This window comes from Anolis carolinensis, chromosome 3 (assembly GCF_035594765.1).
Source record: "Anolis carolinensis isolate JA03-04 chromosome 3, rAnoCar3.1.pri, whole genome shotgun sequence".
Classification (NCBI taxonomy): Eukaryota; Metazoa; Chordata; class Lepidosauria; order Squamata; family Dactyloidae; genus Anolis; species Anolis carolinensis.
In genome coordinates, this window is record NC_085843.1 from 73,871,288 (window position 1) to 73,889,109 (window position 17,822).

Genomic DNA, 17,822 nt, shown 5'->3' on the forward strand with positions numbered 1-17,822 from the left:
AAAAACTTCCCAGGCACCAGCTATAATGTAATTTATAATATAATGTAACTTGACATTACTTATATAGTCAGTGTAGTCATACAATGCAGTTTAACTGCATTATGTAAGTTTACACTGACTGACTATATAAGCAGTGCCAAACTACATTATATGGCAGTGCAGATGGGGCCCCAGTCTGTATTAGACTGGGATCACTGCTGACATGGGACTCCAACACAAGTATTAAAAGAGTATCTACTAGGCTTGCTCAAATAATTCGATTTCCCCGTTACCCGTTATTAATTCGTTATTTTCGTTAATTTTGAAGCAATATACGACCTTGATTGTCCACACGCCTGGATATCGTGGTTTCGAACCGCGACTGGCCGTTTTTTGTTATGTCGTCGTTTTTTTTCGTTTTGCAAATCACCCAAACTCCCACCATTCCTAACAGCCTCAGGCCCTTTCCTTTTGCCCCTCAGCAAAAGGGGCGTCACGGGCTCAGCCAATGGGAGGGGGCGAGGGGGAAGGAGGCCGAGGAGGAGGAGGAAGACGGAGGGGGGAAATCGCCGCCGCCGCCTCGCCTCAGCTCAGGCCTGGTGTCTCTCTGTGAGGCGGGAAGGCGGCGGATGGAGCCGGGAATGGAGAGACCGAGAGAGACAGAGACACGCAGAGATGGAGGCTGGCGCGGGGCCCGGCGGTGAGGAGGAAGAGGCCCGGGATGTGAAGGGGTGTGGGCCAGGCCCGTCCTCGGCTGCTCCCGGGGAGGGAGGGAGGGAGGACTACGACTCCCAGGGGCCCAGATTCGCACCCTCCCTCCCCCAATACAGGTCTCCATACGACGCTACATGAACTTGAATGGATACTGTGGTTGTGTTGTCGAAAGCTTTCATGGCCGGGATCACACTGTTGTGGTATGTATTCCGGGCTCTATGGGCATGTGCCAGAAGCATTCTCTCCTAACGTTTCACCCACATCTGTGGCAGACATACTCAGAGGTTTTGATGTCTGTGCGAAGCTAAGCAAGTGGGGTTTATATATCTGTGGAAGGTCCACAGTGGGAGAAAGAACTCTTGTCTGTGGGAGGCAAGTGTGAATGTTGCAATTGGTCACCTTGATTAGCATTGAATAGCCTTGCAGCTTCAAAGCCTGGCTGCTTCCTACCTGGGGGAATCCTTTGTTGGGAGGTATTAGCTGGCCCTGATTGTTTCCTGTCTGGAATTCCCATTTTCTGGGTGTTGTTCTTTTACTGTCCTGATTTTAGCTTTTCTGTAGCTAAAAATGCATATAAAATTGATTCTATAGGGAGGATAAATGATTGGATTTCAACTCCTACAGCTTAGCTTTCTCTGCCAATAATGGTACCATACCAAACTAAAGCTCCCAAGATTCTGTAGCAGTGAGCCATCTTGGATATTGTAAGGGATTTTATTATTATTATTATTATTATTATTATTATTATTATTATTATTATTATTGTTATTATTAGACCTTGCTCCCAGGAAGGTGCCTTCGCTGTGGCTCCCAACTTATCTACCTTTCCACATATTCTCCACATTGTGTGTATGTGTATGTATATTATATATACATGAGCCCCGATGGTGAAGTGTGTTAAAGCACTGAGCTGCTGAACTTGCAGACCGAAAGGTCCCAGGTTCAAATCCCGGGAGCAGAGTGAGTGCCCGCTGTTAGCTCCAGCTTCTGCCAACCTAGCAGCTTGAAAACATGCCAATGTGAGTAGATCAATAGGTACCGCTCTGGCGGGAAGGTAATGGCACTCCATGTAGTCATGCCGGCCACATGACCTTGGAGGTGTCTATGGACAACACTGGCTCTTGGGCTTAGAAATGGAGATGAGCACCAACCCCCAGAGTCAGACATGACTGAACTTAACGTCAAGGGATACCTTTACCTTTACCTATACACACACACACACACACACACACACACATATGCAGGGACTAGCTGTGCCCGGCCACGCGTTGCTGTGGCTTAGTCTGGTGGTGTTGGTCAGTCTACATTAGGTTGTATTTATGCTGTGACCTCCACCCTTCTTTATACTCACATTAGTAGTAGTATTTGAAGTCTGTGATCTTCTTCAATTTTTGTGTTGATTGATAATTGCTTGAGATCCCTGTTGTCTTTGGTTTGTTGTTAATTGTAATGTCTGATTCTGGTGAGTGCGGTTTATATTTTTATTGCGGTACAATAGTCTTTTTTTTTGCCTGTGTAGGTGTTTATTATTATTGTTGTTGTTGTGGTCATGAAAGTTGGATAAGTTAGATGCTACTGTATTGTTTTTTGGAGGCCCACTGTAGCACTGACTGGCCTCTCAGCCTCAGTGCCTGGCTGTTTCTTGCCTGTGATGGTGTTGATTCTTATTGTTGTTGTTATTGTTATTATTGTAATTGTTTTTTTGGAGGCCAAGTGTGAATGTAGGGATTGGGGAGGTGGATGAGTTGTGTTGTCAAATTTTGTATTTGTTATAGTCACAATGCGTTGTTGTAAGTATTGTGGGTCCGGATTGTGGTTTTGTGGTGTGGTTGTGTTGTTACAACTGAGAGGCAAGGCTTTTGTGTTGTGTTGTCAAGTTTTGTATTTCTGGGGCATTTAGTTGTATGCCAAGTTTTGTATTTCTGGGGCGTTTAGTTGTGTTGTTATAGTCACTATGCATTGTCGTGAGTTTTGTGGGTCCGGATTGTGGTTTTGTGGTGTGGTTGTGTTGTTACAATCGGGAGGGAATGCTTTTGTGTTGTGTTGCCAAGTTTCGTATTTTTGGGGCCTTTAGTTGTGTTGTTATAGTCATGATGCGTTGTTGTGAGTTTTGTACGTCCGGATTGTGGTTTTGTGTTGTGGTTGTGTTCTTACAAACTGGGAGGCAAGGCTTTTGCATTGTGTTGCCAAATTTTGTATTTCTGGGGCGTTTAGTTGTGTTATAGTCATGATGCGTTGTTGTGAGTTTTGTGGGTACAGATTGTGGTTTTGTGGTGTGGTTGTGTTGTTACAACCAGGAGAAAAGGCTTTTGTGTTGTGTTGTCAAGTTTTGTATTTCTGGGGCGTTTAGTTGTGTGCCAAGTTTCGTATTTCTGGGGTGTTTAGTTGTGTTGTTATAGTCACGATGCATTGTTGTGAGTTTTGTGGGTCCGGATTGTGGTTTTGTGGTGTGGTTGTGTTGTTACAACCGGGAGGCAAGGTTTTTGCATTGTGTTGTCAAGTTTTATGTTTCTGGAGTGTTTAGTTGTGTGCCAAGTTTCGTATTTCTGGGACGTTTAGTTGTGTTGTTATAGTCACGATGCAGTGTTGTGAGTTTTGTGGGTCCGGATTGTGGTTTTGTGGTGTGGTTGTGTTGTTACAACCGGGAGGCAAGGCTTTTGCGTTGTGTTGTTATGTTTTATATTTCTGGGGCGTTTAGTTGTGTGCCAAGTTTTGTATTTCTGGGGCGTTTAGTTGTGTTGTTATAGTCACGATGCGTTGTTGTGAGTTTTATGGGTCCGGATTGTGGTTTTGTGGTGTGGCTGTGTTGTTACAACCTGGAGGGAAGGCTTTTGCGTTGTGTTGCCAAGTTTCGTATTTCTGGGGTGTTTAGTTGTGTTGTTATAGTCACGATGCGTGGTTGTGAGTTTTGTGGGTCCTGTGTGGTTTTGTGGTGTGGTTGTGTTGTTACAACTGGGAGGCAAGGCTTTTGCATTGTGTTGCCAAGTTTTGTATTTCTGGGGCGTTTAGTTGTGTAGTTATTGCATGATGCGTTGTTGTGAGTTTTGTGGGTCTGGATTGTGGTTTTGTGGTGTGGTTGTGTTGTTGTAACCTGGAGGCAAGGCTTTTGCATTGTGTTGCCAAATTTCGTATTTCTGGGATGTTTAGTTTTGTTGTTATAGTCACTGCGCAAAAAACTTTATCATCTATTATATATAGATACAGTATATATCACACACACACCAATTTAACAAAGTTTCAGCCACAAAAACAAAGTTTCTGAAGTAGAACAATGACTTTCACAGTAAAGACAACCCAATTTAACAAGAAATAAGACTTTCAAACCAGGAACAGATTTCTGCAATTATTAAAAAATGGTTTATTATAAAAGCTATGAAAATTCGCCAAAAATCAGAGGATAAGGGAAACGTTCCACATTTTGGGGAGCTATCAGTGTTAAATGTGTTCTACCACTGTACCAAGTTTGAAGAAGATCACTCAAAAAATGAGGGCGGGAGAGTCCTGTAAAATCTCCCCTCGTGCTGGTTTTTTTTGGCCCCTTTGCATGCGCGTCCGCCATTAACGAATTAATTTCGAAAATAACGAATTTTCGTTAATTTCGAATTTTTTGGGGGGCAAAATTCGGAAATGACATCAGAAACGAAGCGCTGGCGCCCCCTACTTTTGAAACGAGTTTAGAATCAATTTTTTCATGGATCGCTCAAGCCTAGTATCTACTTAGTTGCTTAAATACATTCTTGAGTTATTATTACAGTTAACAGCCTTCTGGGCCGAATCATCATATGGATGTGGATCTGGAGTCGTGTCAACTTTTGTGGCTTCAGTTATTGGAACGCAGAACACAAATGGATTACTAAATTGGGAAACTGTGGCCACAATTCTCTTTTGTTATGCCTTTATCGTGAATTGTTTGAATTGAATGTTCCAATAAACAAGTCCCAAACAGTCGCTACAATGTGTTGTCGAAGGCTTTCATGGTCAGAATCGCTGTGAGTTTTCCGGGCTGTATGGCTATGTTCCAGAAGCATTCTTTCCTAATGTTTCACCCACCTCTATGGCAGGCATCCTCAAAGGTTGAGAGGTCTATTGGAAACTAGGCAAGTGGGGTTTATATATCTATGGAAAGTCCAGGGTGGAAGAAAGAACTCTTGTCTGTTTGAGGCAAATGTGAATGTTGCAATTGGCCACCTTGATTAGCATTGAAAAGCGTTGCAGCTTCAAAGTCTGGGGGAATCATTTGTTGGGAGGTGTTAACTGGTCCTGATTGTTTCTTGTCTGGAATTCCCCTGGAGTTTTTTTAGTGTTGTTCTTTATTTACGGTCTTGATTTTGGTTGTTGTTTTTTAAAAAATAAATAAAATACTGGTTGCCAGATTTGGTACACAGAGAAGCCATAGAAATCCACAAACGTGAACAATTTCAACAGAAAGGAGGAAACAATGAAAATAAACAAAATCTGGCTGCCAGTATTAAAATACTCTAAAATCAGAATAGTAAATAAAGAACAACACTCTGAAAACAGAGAAATTACAGATATCAAACTATCAGGACCAGCTAACACCTCCCAACAAAGGATTCCCCAGGCAGGAAGCAGACAAACTTTGAAGCTGCAAGGCTTTTCAATGCCAATCAAGGTGGCCAATTACAACATTTACACTTGTCTCAAACAGACAAAAGTTCTTTCTCCCACCCTGGATATTCCACAGATATATAAACCAACCCCACTTGTCTAGTTTCCCACAGACCTCACAACTTCTGAGGATGCCTGCCACAGATGTGGGTAAAACGTCGTGAGAGACTACTTCTGGGACATGGCCATACAGCCCGGAAAACTCACAGTAACCCAGTCGTTACAATGACACGCACCTCTACACCGCCTATCTCTGTGAGCAAAGCTAATTCTTTCATAACGACTTCCGGACTTGATGCCTTCGCTCTATAGGCCGCTCCTGCCGTCCCTCAACTGAGCGCACAATCAGAACGCTAAAGAAGGCAGGTAGGCGTGGCTTAACTCGCCGTCCCTGCGGACTGTCCATGGAATGCGCAGGCGCACTGGGGCGGACCTTCCCTCTTTTCGCCTCAGCCAAGCTGGTCCGCCATAGAGATAGAAAAAGAAGGCATCTTCGGCGGCGCCACATTAATAGCCAGGCCGAGGATGATCCCCACGCCGCGGCACCCGCACTTAGGGCCAGAGGGACCCTTCAGCGAGGTCTACGAGCCCGCCGAGGACACCTTCCTGCTCCTGGACGCCCTCGAGGCGGACGCACCGGAGCTGCGGAGCGGCGGGTGAGGCGTGGCTTGGGGGAGCCAATAGGAAGAGGCTAGAGAAGGCAAGGGGTGGTTGATTGGTGGGATGGGGTTTAGTCTTTTTGTTTTGGTTTTGTTTTAGTTTTACTATTTTCTAGCCGTGGATGTTTGGATTTGTGGATACAGAATCCGTGGATAAGGATGGCCAACTGTATTTTTGTTCCAGTTGACTGGCCTTTTACTGCATACATCAGGCATGGACAAACTTCGGCCTTCCAGGTGTTTTGGACTTCAACTCCCACAATTCCTAACAGCCGGTAGGCTGTTAGGAATTGTGCGAGTTGAAGTCCAAAACACCTGGAAGGCCGAAGTTTGCCCATGCCTGGCTTAGATGTTCTTAGGATTTAAGGGTGCATGTATGTGTTATCATTGCAGATCGACACCAATGGGGTTCATAGTCTGGTGAGGCACTAGCACTCTTTGGCAGAGAAGGCTAAAGACCTTGAAAAACTACAAATCCCAGGATTCTGTAGCACTGCGCCATGGCATTTTAAGTGGTATTAAACTGTATTAGTTCTGCCATGTAGATGCACCCATCATTAGGCATCAAGATGGTTTGGCCAGTGTGGAAAAACAATTACTTTAAAGCAGGCATGGGTAAATTCCGGCCCTCCAGGTGTTCTGGACTTCAATTCCCACCATTCCTAACAGCCAGTAAGAATGAATTTAACCCCTTTTAAAAGTGGGGTTGTAGAGTTGCATGATCTAAAATACAAGATTCCTAAAGGTAGTAATGACTCTCTTGAAGAACAGCTTATATTGTATATTCAAATACCCTTTTCCCCCTGGAGATAATTTAATATAAAGTTAAAGGGGAAATGGCATGTTCGCTGATTTTAAGTCATTTCTGATTTGTGGCCCCTAAGAACCTTATCTGAGCTGTATATTATTGGGAAAACCAGGAATCTCCATAGGCTTTTGAAAGCATGACCCTTTTGGAGATCAATTGGCATTCACAGTATTTGAAATAATCATAACCTTTTGAAAAGCATGACCTTGTTAGAGATCATAACGTGTGATCATCCTGAGAAGAGTTAAACACTAGCTTGAGTCAATCTTCTCTTTAGTGGTAAATATCTACTAGTATTCATGCAAGGCAATTTAGGTTTCTCCGTTGTTAGACTGATATGCCAGGTTATCTCTTTGAACTGTTAGGGACAAAGATATGCCAATGCACAAAATATATAGCAGATCTTCGGAAGTGTTATGTCAGTTGCCCAAACATATTTACTCCCCCATTAAATATATTGCTTTTAAATCATGCTTTCAAGAGACCAAAAATAAGTACAGTAGAGTCTCACTTATCCAAGCTAAACGGGCCAGCAGAAGCTTGGATAAGCAAATATCTTGGATAATAAGGAGGGATTAAGGAAAAGCCTATTAAACATCAAATTAGGTTATGATTTTACAAATTAAGCACCAAAACATGTTATACAACAAATTTGACAGAAAAAGTAGTTCAATACGCAGTAATGTTATGTTGTAATTACTGTATTTACGAATTTAGCACCAAAGTATCACGATATATTGAAAACATTGACTACAAAAATGGCTTGGATTATCCAGAGGCTTGGATAAGCGAGGCTTGGATTAGTGAGACTCTACTGTAGTCTTAGTTAAAAGTTAACATAGCTGATTTACTTACAAATTTCATGTATTAGCATACAGGTACATTACTTATTGGTTTCATGTTAACTGAATTATACTTAAAATTGTACTATACTGTACTATACCTCTGCTGCAAACATCTCACTGCAGCATACTGACTATACTCCTCCTCTAACTGACACCAACTGACTTCTAACTCAAACTGATTCAAGCCTTAACTGGCTTAAATGACTCCAACCGATTTCGGATTCACACGCACTCTAAAATGGGGTCTCACTCTGAACAGTCTAAGATCAGGGTCACATGGTCTGTAGTCCCTCCCACAACCTCTAACAACATAGAGTTAAGGGAAAATGCACACCAATACATACATACAATATAGTCAGCAATCTCAACTATATAGCAAATAACCAGCATAGGAGGCTTGTAGAAGGTTGCTATTTCCAACATATGCAATATCTGTAACTGTCATTTTAATCAACTCCCACCCTTGTTTTTAATGCCAAAATTTTAGCATTGGCATCTGCCTTGAAGTAGGATGTGGATCTGGAGTTGTGTCAACTTTTGTGGCTTCAGTTATTGGACCCAAAGCATTATACTTGTAAGTATGATCCAGTACTAGTGAGTAATGTGCAATTATTGAAAGAAGGGTGCCTTTTCATTTGACTATTTAAAACACAGGACATAATGATGCAGCACTCCAGACATTAGACTGCAACCCCAAGCAGCCCTAGCCATCATTATACATGCAAAAGATTTGCAATATAGCAACAACAACAACAACAACAACAATTTATTGATTAGCCAGTTGGCCTTATCAAGAACAGACAGTACAAACACAACATACAACATTATGTTCACTTAAAATAAAATATAGATATACAGGAATTTGCCAGCTTGGTGCCAATGTGAGGGCTATCGGGCTGTGACATCTGTCACCCCATTGATCGCCAGGGTTGATTTGCAGTATAACGAAATTTATAACAAAGTCACACAATCGCCATTCCAACTTACCACATCATCCCTGGTATACTGTGGGGTTTAACACTACTGGGCCCCCTGGTGACGCAGTGGGTTAAACCACTGATCAGTTGAACTTGCTGACCAAAAAGTTGGCTTTTCGAATGTGGGGAGTGGGGTGAACTCTTGCTGTTAGGCGCAGCTTCTGCCAACCTAGCAGTTCGAAAACATGCAAATGTGAGTAGCTCAATAGGTACCGCTTCAACGGGAAGGTAACAGCGCTCCATGCAGTCATGCTGACCACATGACTTAGGAGGTGTCTAGGGACAACGCCAGCTCCTTGTCTTAGAAATGGAGATGAGCACCTCCCCCTAGAGTCGGACACAAGACTTGTATCAAGGGAAACCTTTACCTTAAACACTACTTTGACTGCCATGGCTCAGTGCTATGGGATCCTAGAGTTTGTAGTTTGGTGAGGCACCAGCTGCCTCTGGCAGAGGTTAGAGGCCTTGTAAAACTACAACTCCCATGATTCCATACCTGTATGTATATATGAACTTCAAAGGTACGGCAACCAAACCACTTTGGAAACTTTTGCTTTCACACAATTTGAAACAAAGATACATGAACAAAATTTCCTAATGAGTTTATTAACACCAGAAAGCTGGAGATGGGTTACTTCTGTTACAATGCTAAAATGATGATTTTTCTGAAAATGCTGTTTCTATTTCAAAATTTACAAATAATTAAGGGAGTGAAAATTCCGGAAAAATTAAGAAAGGAATTGGTTAAATTTATATGGAATGGGGAAAAGGCATGAATTGCAGATAGAAATCTAATAGATGCAGAAGATAGAGGAGGATTGGCTGCAGGCTTTAGCTGGCTAAAGGACTGAATCAAATTAGAAAATTAAGCTTTACTCAGTCTTAGAAGGGTACTATCTGAGATTTGGTTGGCATACCTACCTATGGTATGGAAAAGAGAAAGCTAATAAAGATTTTAGTAGGCATCCCAAAAGAGCTAGCCTTCTAGGGGTGTGGAAAAGATACAAGGAAGGGATGGAGCAGGAAATTACTTTATGGCTGCGCCCTTTGGAAGTAGTGTTAAAACTAACATACAAGGAGGAACTGAGAACTTATAGGGAATATTTAATTGAAGGAAAAGGGCAATGGAAGCTAAAAGGGAGAGAAGAGTTAGGGATAAATGACTGGTTTCATTATCACCAATTGCAGGATACATTCAGGAAAGACAATAAAATTGGGTTTGCTAAAAAGTAGTAGAATATATCCAAATGGCCAAGATCTCCAATAGCATAAGTGGAGGAAACAGAGATGAATTTGCTAGGAAATGGAGACTGCCTTTGGATATTTAAAAAAGAGAACACAAATAGATTTTGAAATAGCCGAACAGGGGATTAATCAGTGTAATGACAAGTACAGATTTTTGTTAGATACTAGTTTCATTTGGTGTGGTTTCGGACGTCATAGGTGGTGGCTCACATGGGGGAATGGGGAGGTGGTGGGGTAGGGGAAATAATACTTGTATTTTGAGTGCTGAATTTCGAAGATTGCGTGTTGTTTTTTCTTAAATACCACAAAAAAATGTATACAGAAAGAAAACACTTTTGCTACTAAATTCTGCAGAAAGTGAGGGCTAGCATAACTCCGTTTTATAGAAGAGAAAAACCGTTCCTTACTAGGAAATTCAAATTGCAGGTGTATATGCCTTATGACAGTTTTAATACTATCGTTTTTGCAGAAAATATATACTTTATTGTTATTACTGTATTTATTTATATTCCCCTTTATTGCGAGTGAAACTTCCCTTATTACAATGGTTTCAATTGCCATTGGTCTGTTTCTGTTTATAACTATGCTGTGCGCCATTTTTTATCTTTGCTGTGGAGAAAGGCAGGATATAAATTTTAAAAATAAACCAAATCTTTTTTTTCAGTTTGCCAAGTTGTATTAATTGAAATGTAAAATGTCCTTTATCTCTTACAGGTGCACTGATATCAATCCTTTGGCAGCTCTGTGCACAGTGGAGACAGCTCTCTGTAATAATGTTAATATTCAACCCATAATTACTGATCTGGTGAGACTCAAATTATCACAATCCTGATTATGTCAGCAGTTTTTATGGTGGGGTAGCAGAGGGTCCAGATAACAACATGATGTCATTTAGGTTGGTCGTGCCCCAACAATACTGCAGTGCTTTAATCTCAGTTCATGCAAACTCACCTTGTAATGCAGATTTCCTATACTATCTTTGTACTATGGAGTGGAAATTAGATTGTTGGACAGCAAATCTCAGCAGAAGAGTGTCCTAAATCAGGGTCAATTTTCTAGCCCCAGAAATTTTGAATGTTGGCCACATCAATCCTGACAATACAGGACCGGGGGGGGGGATAAAAAACGGAACTGCTCAGAACTCCACTTTGAGTTTCTTTGTGTGAGTCAAGGCACAGAGACAAGAGAGCTAGATCTTGTTCATATTCAAGCCAAGGCATTCCTCAATGCTTCTAGAATAAAAAAAAAGTTAGCTGAATTGGGGAGCTTTACATTAGAAAGTTCATTTTGTTCAATCTTTGCCTAAAGAGGCTGGAAAGAAGTCGTTGGAGCTAATAGAACAGGGTGAAAGGGGGATGTTTAGAAGAGTTTCACCTGTGAAAGGACAGTTATTTCAGTTGGACTCAATGAATGCTAACTACACCTGCTATGTAAAACAGTTCACCATTTCAGAAAACCTGATAATTATTAGTATTGCCCATTGAAATGTTCTGCATGTATTATCCGTTTCTGCTGGGAGGTACCCTTTACATTCACTGCCTTTGGAGAATAGTAGTAGCAGAACTATAGTCAGTCCTCCACATTCGCTGGGGTTAGGGGCACAGGACCCCCACAAAATGGAAAAATCTGAGATAAAGAAATTGTTGGTTTTTTTAAACCTGAGAACATATCTCTAGGAACATCCAGGCCTTCCAGCATAACTCTATTGTCCATTTCTGCTGGAAACTGACAATAGTCTTGCATTGGAGGGCCTAGAGGTCCCTAGAGGTGTTTTCTTTAGAAATCTCTAGGTCTTCCAACATGACTGGAGGAAATTGACCATAGAGAGAACATTTTAAACCAAATCAGTGACTAATAAAATCAGTTAAAGACAAATAGAATAACTTTGTTGTCATTGTATATCGTACAATCTGTTTATCGTCACTGTACATCGTACAACAAAATTAAATGCCATCTCCAATCACATATATGTACAAATTACAAAACAAATCACCCATCCTTCCATTCTAGTCACTATTACACAACCCCTACCTAAAGCCACAACAGTGTGAAGCTACAGAGTTCAGTATAGTCACAGCAAAACCATAAATGTGGAAGGATGGCTTTATCTTGTTTTGGCAAATTTATTGAAAACGTGCTCAATGCATCTTTATATCTGGCATTTTTGTGCATTTCTTGGACAATAAATGCCACATGATACTTCAGATTTATAATGTTTAAATAATATTTCATAGGAATTGAAGTCATGTTCTCAAGCAAAGGATATTTATCTTTACATTTTTCCTCAACTCAAACTGAAACTGGATGCATAACATTGATGTTTTACTGGAATATTTTTATAGTATTATTTATTTCACCCTATGTCTAGACAGTAGGATTGTTGCCACGATTACATGGGAAAGTTGACCTACTGCTGTTTAATCCACCCTATGTGGTAACACCATCTGCTGAGGTAAGAACTGAATGCAAATGCATTTGAGAAAATCATTTATCAATCTACTGTATGTTGTGATAGCACGTTATAACTTGCAGTATTTTACTGGTCTGAAAATGTTAAAGTGAAACTTGACTGCTTAAATCTGATGTAAGTCAAGTCACTGAAAATGTCATCATTGTAAAATACTGTGTGGTCAAACTGCAACTTTTTTATTTTAGATTCAAAATCATGGAATAGAGGCAGCCTGGGCTGGAGGTAAAAATGGCAGAGAAGTTATGAACAGACTCATCCCACTAGTGCCCACCATACTTTCAGAAAAAGGATTGTTTTACATAGTTACAATCCAAGAGAATAATCCAGGTAGGAAAGAAAGTTTTTTTGCTTTTACATATATGGATACCTTTGAACCTCTTTGAAAAATTCCCCAAAACAAGTCACCATTTATAGCGCTAAATTTGAGTATTCAAAGGAAGCCTTCCAAATGAAACAGGTAATCCCTATAAAATTAGTTTTAGAAGTGACTTCATGCCGAATTGGCTTGTCACTCTTGTATGCATGGTGAGCTATAATATCCTGTGAAAGATATAAGGCATTCAGACAGCTAGTGATAAGGCAACCATCAAAAGCCCTTATAAAGAATGTAGCTGGCTTTACGTGCATTTACCAAGGTTTGGAAATGCTGTTGGAAAAAAAACTGTTAAAATTCCCTGTGTTTAGAAGAAATTATTTCTTATGATATCCAGGTAATGACTAATTTTTAAATAAAATGCAGATTATTTGTATTATACAGACTTTCATTGCGAACAATATTAAATTACCATCTTATTTACTGTAATATAGGTATGCTTTGGGCCAGAGGGATGTGTGCTATGCAATTAAAATAGTCCCTTCTTTCCATTTTAAGATGTTCTGGAAGATGAGCTAAATGGTTTGCCTTTTTTACTCAAGAAACCTTCCACAATGTATAACGTAAAAGCACTCTGTTTTTCTTTGTGGTTGGTTCTAGTATGAAATAACTCATATTTTGTAGTGTAGAACAAGCCTGTATGGGGGTGATGAGATGCAGTGTGTTCTGTTTTTCCTCTTTCACTCTCTTAATTCCATTCTGAGTGCTTCTACACTGGAATGAATAGTTTGACACCACTTTAACTGCCACAGCTTAATACTATGCAATGATGGAAGTTGTGGTTTGGTAATGGTCCAGCACTATTTAACAGAGGCTAAAAGCCTTGTAAAACTGCAACTCCCATAATTTCATAGCATTGCAGTTACAGTAGTGTCCAACCACATTCATTCTGTAGTGTGGGTGGAGTCTCTGTAAATACCAAACAGTATTACAGCCCTAAATGACACCACCTCTCTTAGGAACCACAATATCACTAGTCTCTTATCTTATAAATGAAACACAGGAACAATCAGTTGAAGAAAAGTGAATAATGCAGATAAGATTATGTTAATGATCTCAACCCCCCCCCCCCCCCCACACACACACACACACACACACATTTTATGTTCAAGTATGCTGGCTCTTATAAGCAGACTATTGAAAATTTAAGTGAGGCAATTCTATTCCCTTTTATAGCAGCTCGCCTGTCAATGACAATCATCACATGTCATTGTTTCAGTATTCCCATTTGCAAAATAAGCAATTTAGACTGGGCGAGAAATAAGTACTTTTGACAATTTCAGAAATACTTTAGCCTGCTGCTACTTTCAACATTACTATAGTTTTTTATTTTTAATTGCAGATGAAATTATTAAAATATTGGAGAGGCGTGGCTTAAAAGGTACCAAAGTACTTTGCAGACAAGCAGGAAGAGAAAACCTTTCAATACTCAAATTCTGCAGATCCTGAAGATGAGTCCTGATGCCTACTGTCTTGCAAAGTGAAAGGGCATTTGGTGCAGTATCCAGAGGAAAGAAGGATGAGAAGATACTTGCTGCAGGTTTTGTGGCCTATCGCAACATCTGCAGAATCTTGCTGTTGTCATCTGGGTGATAGATGGAAAAGCTGCACACAGTGCACAAGACACTGCTAATTTTTCCCTATCCCAGATACACATGCTCCTCTCCCATCATGGAATTTATTCTCTAGCTTTCCATCTTTTCTACTCCACCTGCTGATGACAGACTATACTTGATATGGTAGCATTTGCTACTCTAAGCCCTGACCCAGATCACTGCCTTCTACTGCCTTAACTAAGCTAATGAGTATGGTGGGTTTGTAACACTAATGACTGGAATGGAACCCACAGATGATTCTCAATTAGAAAGTTAAGTCTAACTGTTTTAAACTAACCGTGAATTAAAGTGACAGGCTTATGTAAGTTCTATTATGTGAAGATGTTTGTATAATATAATTGGTATAGCCCATAAGGGAAGGAAATTATTTCCTAATAACCTACTGTGATCCTAAATTGAAATAGAGGTTTGTTTTATTGCTTTTAAAAAATTAAATGAAACAAAGACCAATCCACTAAATCTATGCTAGCAGAATCCAAGTGGGAATGCAGGCAGAACAGGCCAGTGGACATCAAAGGAAGATCCTATGTTTGCACATAAAGTTATTATTAAATGCTGAAATTTCACAAGAACGTGGGCATAGGACAAGGGTTTGTCGGAATCAAGATGTCATTGCTTAAAATGCAATAAATAACTCCACTAGAATCAGACTTAAATTTGTATAATGCCCAGTTCATTATGAATTATGGCTGGATCTAAAGTCATATAATACAGTTATATGGTCAGTGTATATTCATATAATGTAGTTTGAACTGCACTGAGCTGTATTATATGACTGTAAATCCAATCCAAGTCTATTCCATGGTGTATTTTAAGAAAGCTCTTTATATTCCCTTTTTTACGTTAAATATTTATTTCAATCACATTTTTTCATCATAAGCTAGCATGTTCTTAATATTTTATTTGAAGAAATGCTGCTGAACACATCAGATGGAATCAAGTATACAATTTAAAATGGAATTAAATTTTGCTGAACTCAGGTGGTTATGTGTAAACCGTACACAATGTTGCTTGGCCAAGCCGTATTTACTTGGTTTCCTTCTACAAATGGAATCAGAAGGGGGCAATTGGCCTCCTTCCTGCTCTGCAAAAACCAGCTCCAGATGGCTGTAGAACCCTTTACTGCTGCAGTAGTGCACACTTTTTACAAACCCATCAATTTTCATCAGAAATGTCAGAAAACTGTTTGAATAAATAAGTAATCTTGATGTAAGAATTGCCATATACAATATTTTAAATCAGACTTATCAACTTAAGAATTTTATTTGTAAATACAGCTAAACCTAAATTAGCTTCTTTCACAGCTAAATCTTGCTGTAATTGTCTGCTCTCTGAAACAGAGAAGATAGTATTTCAGAAGAAGGTTTCTCGGCAGAGTGGACACGTGGACTTGTTACTAGATGTAAACCATTTGTACTAGAAGAAGAAGAAAACAGGGATTAATCAGTTTTGTTTGGCATTTAGCAGTTAATTTGACTTGATTAAACTATGCAAAAACATAGTCTAGTGAACTTTTGAAATTAAAACAACCCATTTATAAAGACATTAGCTTACAAATATGTTCTTAACTGTAGGGATAGGTTTTCTATGTCCATGTTGGCTGGATATGGTAGCATTCATGCCAACACATCCAGAAAGCATTTTAAGGAAGGCTGATCTACTGTATCTTCTCATTATGTGTTTTAAAAGAACTGACATTACTCACAGCTTTGTTTTATGTGAATGAAATCTGCATAATTTGCTGAGCATTCATTAAAAGTATGGATTAGTATGAAGGAAATTGTTTTTTCAGTGATAAATAAGGACCATTTCCATTTTGCTAAAGTGATTCAACTTGGGCAATTATTTTGACCTATTTCTGGCACCACCAAAACCTTGAGAGTATTAGGGTTTTTCCACTTGAAAGTTCAATGTCTTCCTACTCTAGGTACTTACCAGACAAGCTGAATGGAACTTTTTCTTGCATGTTCTGCAAGCTGTTTTAGGGAGTGAATAGTTAGAGCCATGGATGACAGAGAAACAAATCATACAGTCTTCAACTCCCTCAAAACGTTTATCCACATTATTTTTCCATAATGCTAAACCTTCCATAATGCTTCCATTCTAAAAAAGAAAAAATATTCATAATATATTGGTTCAAAAATGATGTATTATTCTGTAGTCCATTCAAACTGGTTCATGCTATTTACACATATTTTTTCAGTTATACTACAACTTTAAAGTATCTTAAGACATGCAGAATTGCATTAGCTCTGCATATGCACTGGGCTAACGTGAGAACAGGGGGACACACACAGATTCTGCCAATACAGCCCATTGTCCCATCACTTTCCAAATGGGTTGAGCAGCAAGTGCTACAGTTATCCCTCCACATTTGTGGTTTTGACTTTGTATATTTAATTATGCACAGATTTCATTTTTTAAAATTCCCCTAGGAGTATCAAAGTGCTTCTGTGTGATTCTATGGTCAACTTCCTCCAATCATGCTGGAGATTTCTAGAGAACTCCTTTCTAGGAATCTCTAGGAACAGTTGTATTGGAAGATCTAGAAACTCCTATATTCTTTCAGATTAAAAAAAATAGCAATTTCTTTATTTGCAGTTTTTCACTTTCACAGGGGTGCTCTAACTAGCAAGCAGTACATCAAGACTGGAACTAAGAAAAGCAGGGCTGGCATGCAATGGGAAGTGTAGAGCCCAAAGCTCTTAGTCACTCAACGGAATACTCTATTTTGGCTGAACACGTCAGCAAAAGTTCTTGGTGACAATGAGATGCAAAGGATCAGTCCTAGTACTGTTCCAGCCATACATTCTTGGTGTCTGAATCCAAAAAGTAACTTCATATAGGAGGTCTGGCCAAATTTGAAAAAAATAACTACTCCAGGTCTCCTTTATTCCCCACAGCAGATCTAATTAATCTAACTGCAGGTAATATTATATAGCAAGAACTAAAATGCATGGTGTTTTCAAGAACAAGATTTTTTAATGTAGAAAACGCACTTGGTGAGTGAGATATGTGCTCAGCTGCAGCATCCAGTTGCGCCACTGCTGAACTGCTACCCCAACTCTCTTTCCACTCTCAACGGCGATGGAGCCCAAAGGGTAGTTAGGGGGCAACTGTATGATCAGTTCAATGAATATATCATCAACTGAGTAGGTAGCAATGACTTCTCGAGTAGCTGATCGAGCTTTGACCTATGAAAAAACAATGAACAGGAAACAACGTGTTTTCAAGAGAGATGTCAAACTAATAATTTTAAACACACAAAAACTAAATTTATAGTAGCATCATTGCAACCAAGTCAAACAATAGTCCAGATAAGAATGGATTAATACTAGCGAGAATAAAATTAAAATAGTTCCGAAGTGGTAGTAACAAAAAATATCCCTAGATGTACCTTACATTTTATAAAAATACTAGCTGTTCCCGGCCACGCGTTGCTGTGGCAAAGTGGTGGTGGTATTGGTTAAAAGTTGTTGTGGAATTTTTATTTGACGTTATTTGTAT

At 39.7% G+C, this 17,822-nt stretch overlaps 2 protein-coding genes across 4 annotated transcripts in view; one reads left to right on the plus strand and one right to left on the minus strand.

The window, feature by feature from the left end:
• Positions 1–5,720: 5,720 nt before the first annotated feature.
• On the plus strand, positions 5,721–16,095 carry n6amt1 (N-6 adenine-specific DNA methyltransferase 1). Of its 3 annotated transcripts, none has more exons than XM_062975037.1 (6): positions 5,721–5,978; positions 8,122–8,208; positions 10,571–10,661; positions 12,225–12,308; positions 12,512–12,653; positions 14,042–16,095. In XM_062975037.1, the coding sequence occupies exons 1-6, from the start codon at positions 5,848–5,850 to the stop codon at positions 14,146–14,148; spliced, it is 642 nt and encodes a 213-aa protein (XP_062831107.1). In that variant the 5' UTR covers positions 5,721–5,847; the 3' UTR covers positions 14,149–16,095. The 3 variants fall into 3 exon arrangements, with proteins under 3 accessions (XP_062831107.1, XP_062831109.1, XP_062831110.1); XM_062975040.1 differs by lacking the exon at positions 5,721–5,978 and adding an exon at positions 6,035–6,218; XM_062975039.1 differs by lacking the exon at positions 8,122–8,208 and having other exon boundaries at positions 5,724–5,978.
• The window catches only part of ltn1 (listerin E3 ubiquitin protein ligase 1), a 32,497-nt gene continuing 30,221 nt past the window's right edge, over positions 15,547–17,822 (minus strand). Inside the window, exons 28-30 of the mRNA XM_003219069.4 lie at positions 17,315–17,509; positions 16,251–16,418; positions 15,547–15,731 (exon numbers count right to left, since the gene is read on the minus strand). Of these exons, the coding sequence (XP_003219117.1) occupies positions 15,669–15,731; positions 16,251–16,418; positions 17,315–17,509 (426 nt within the window). The 3' untranslated portion in view covers positions 15,547–15,668. The remainder of the gene's footprint in view (positions 15,732–16,250; positions 16,419–17,314; positions 17,510–17,822) is intronic.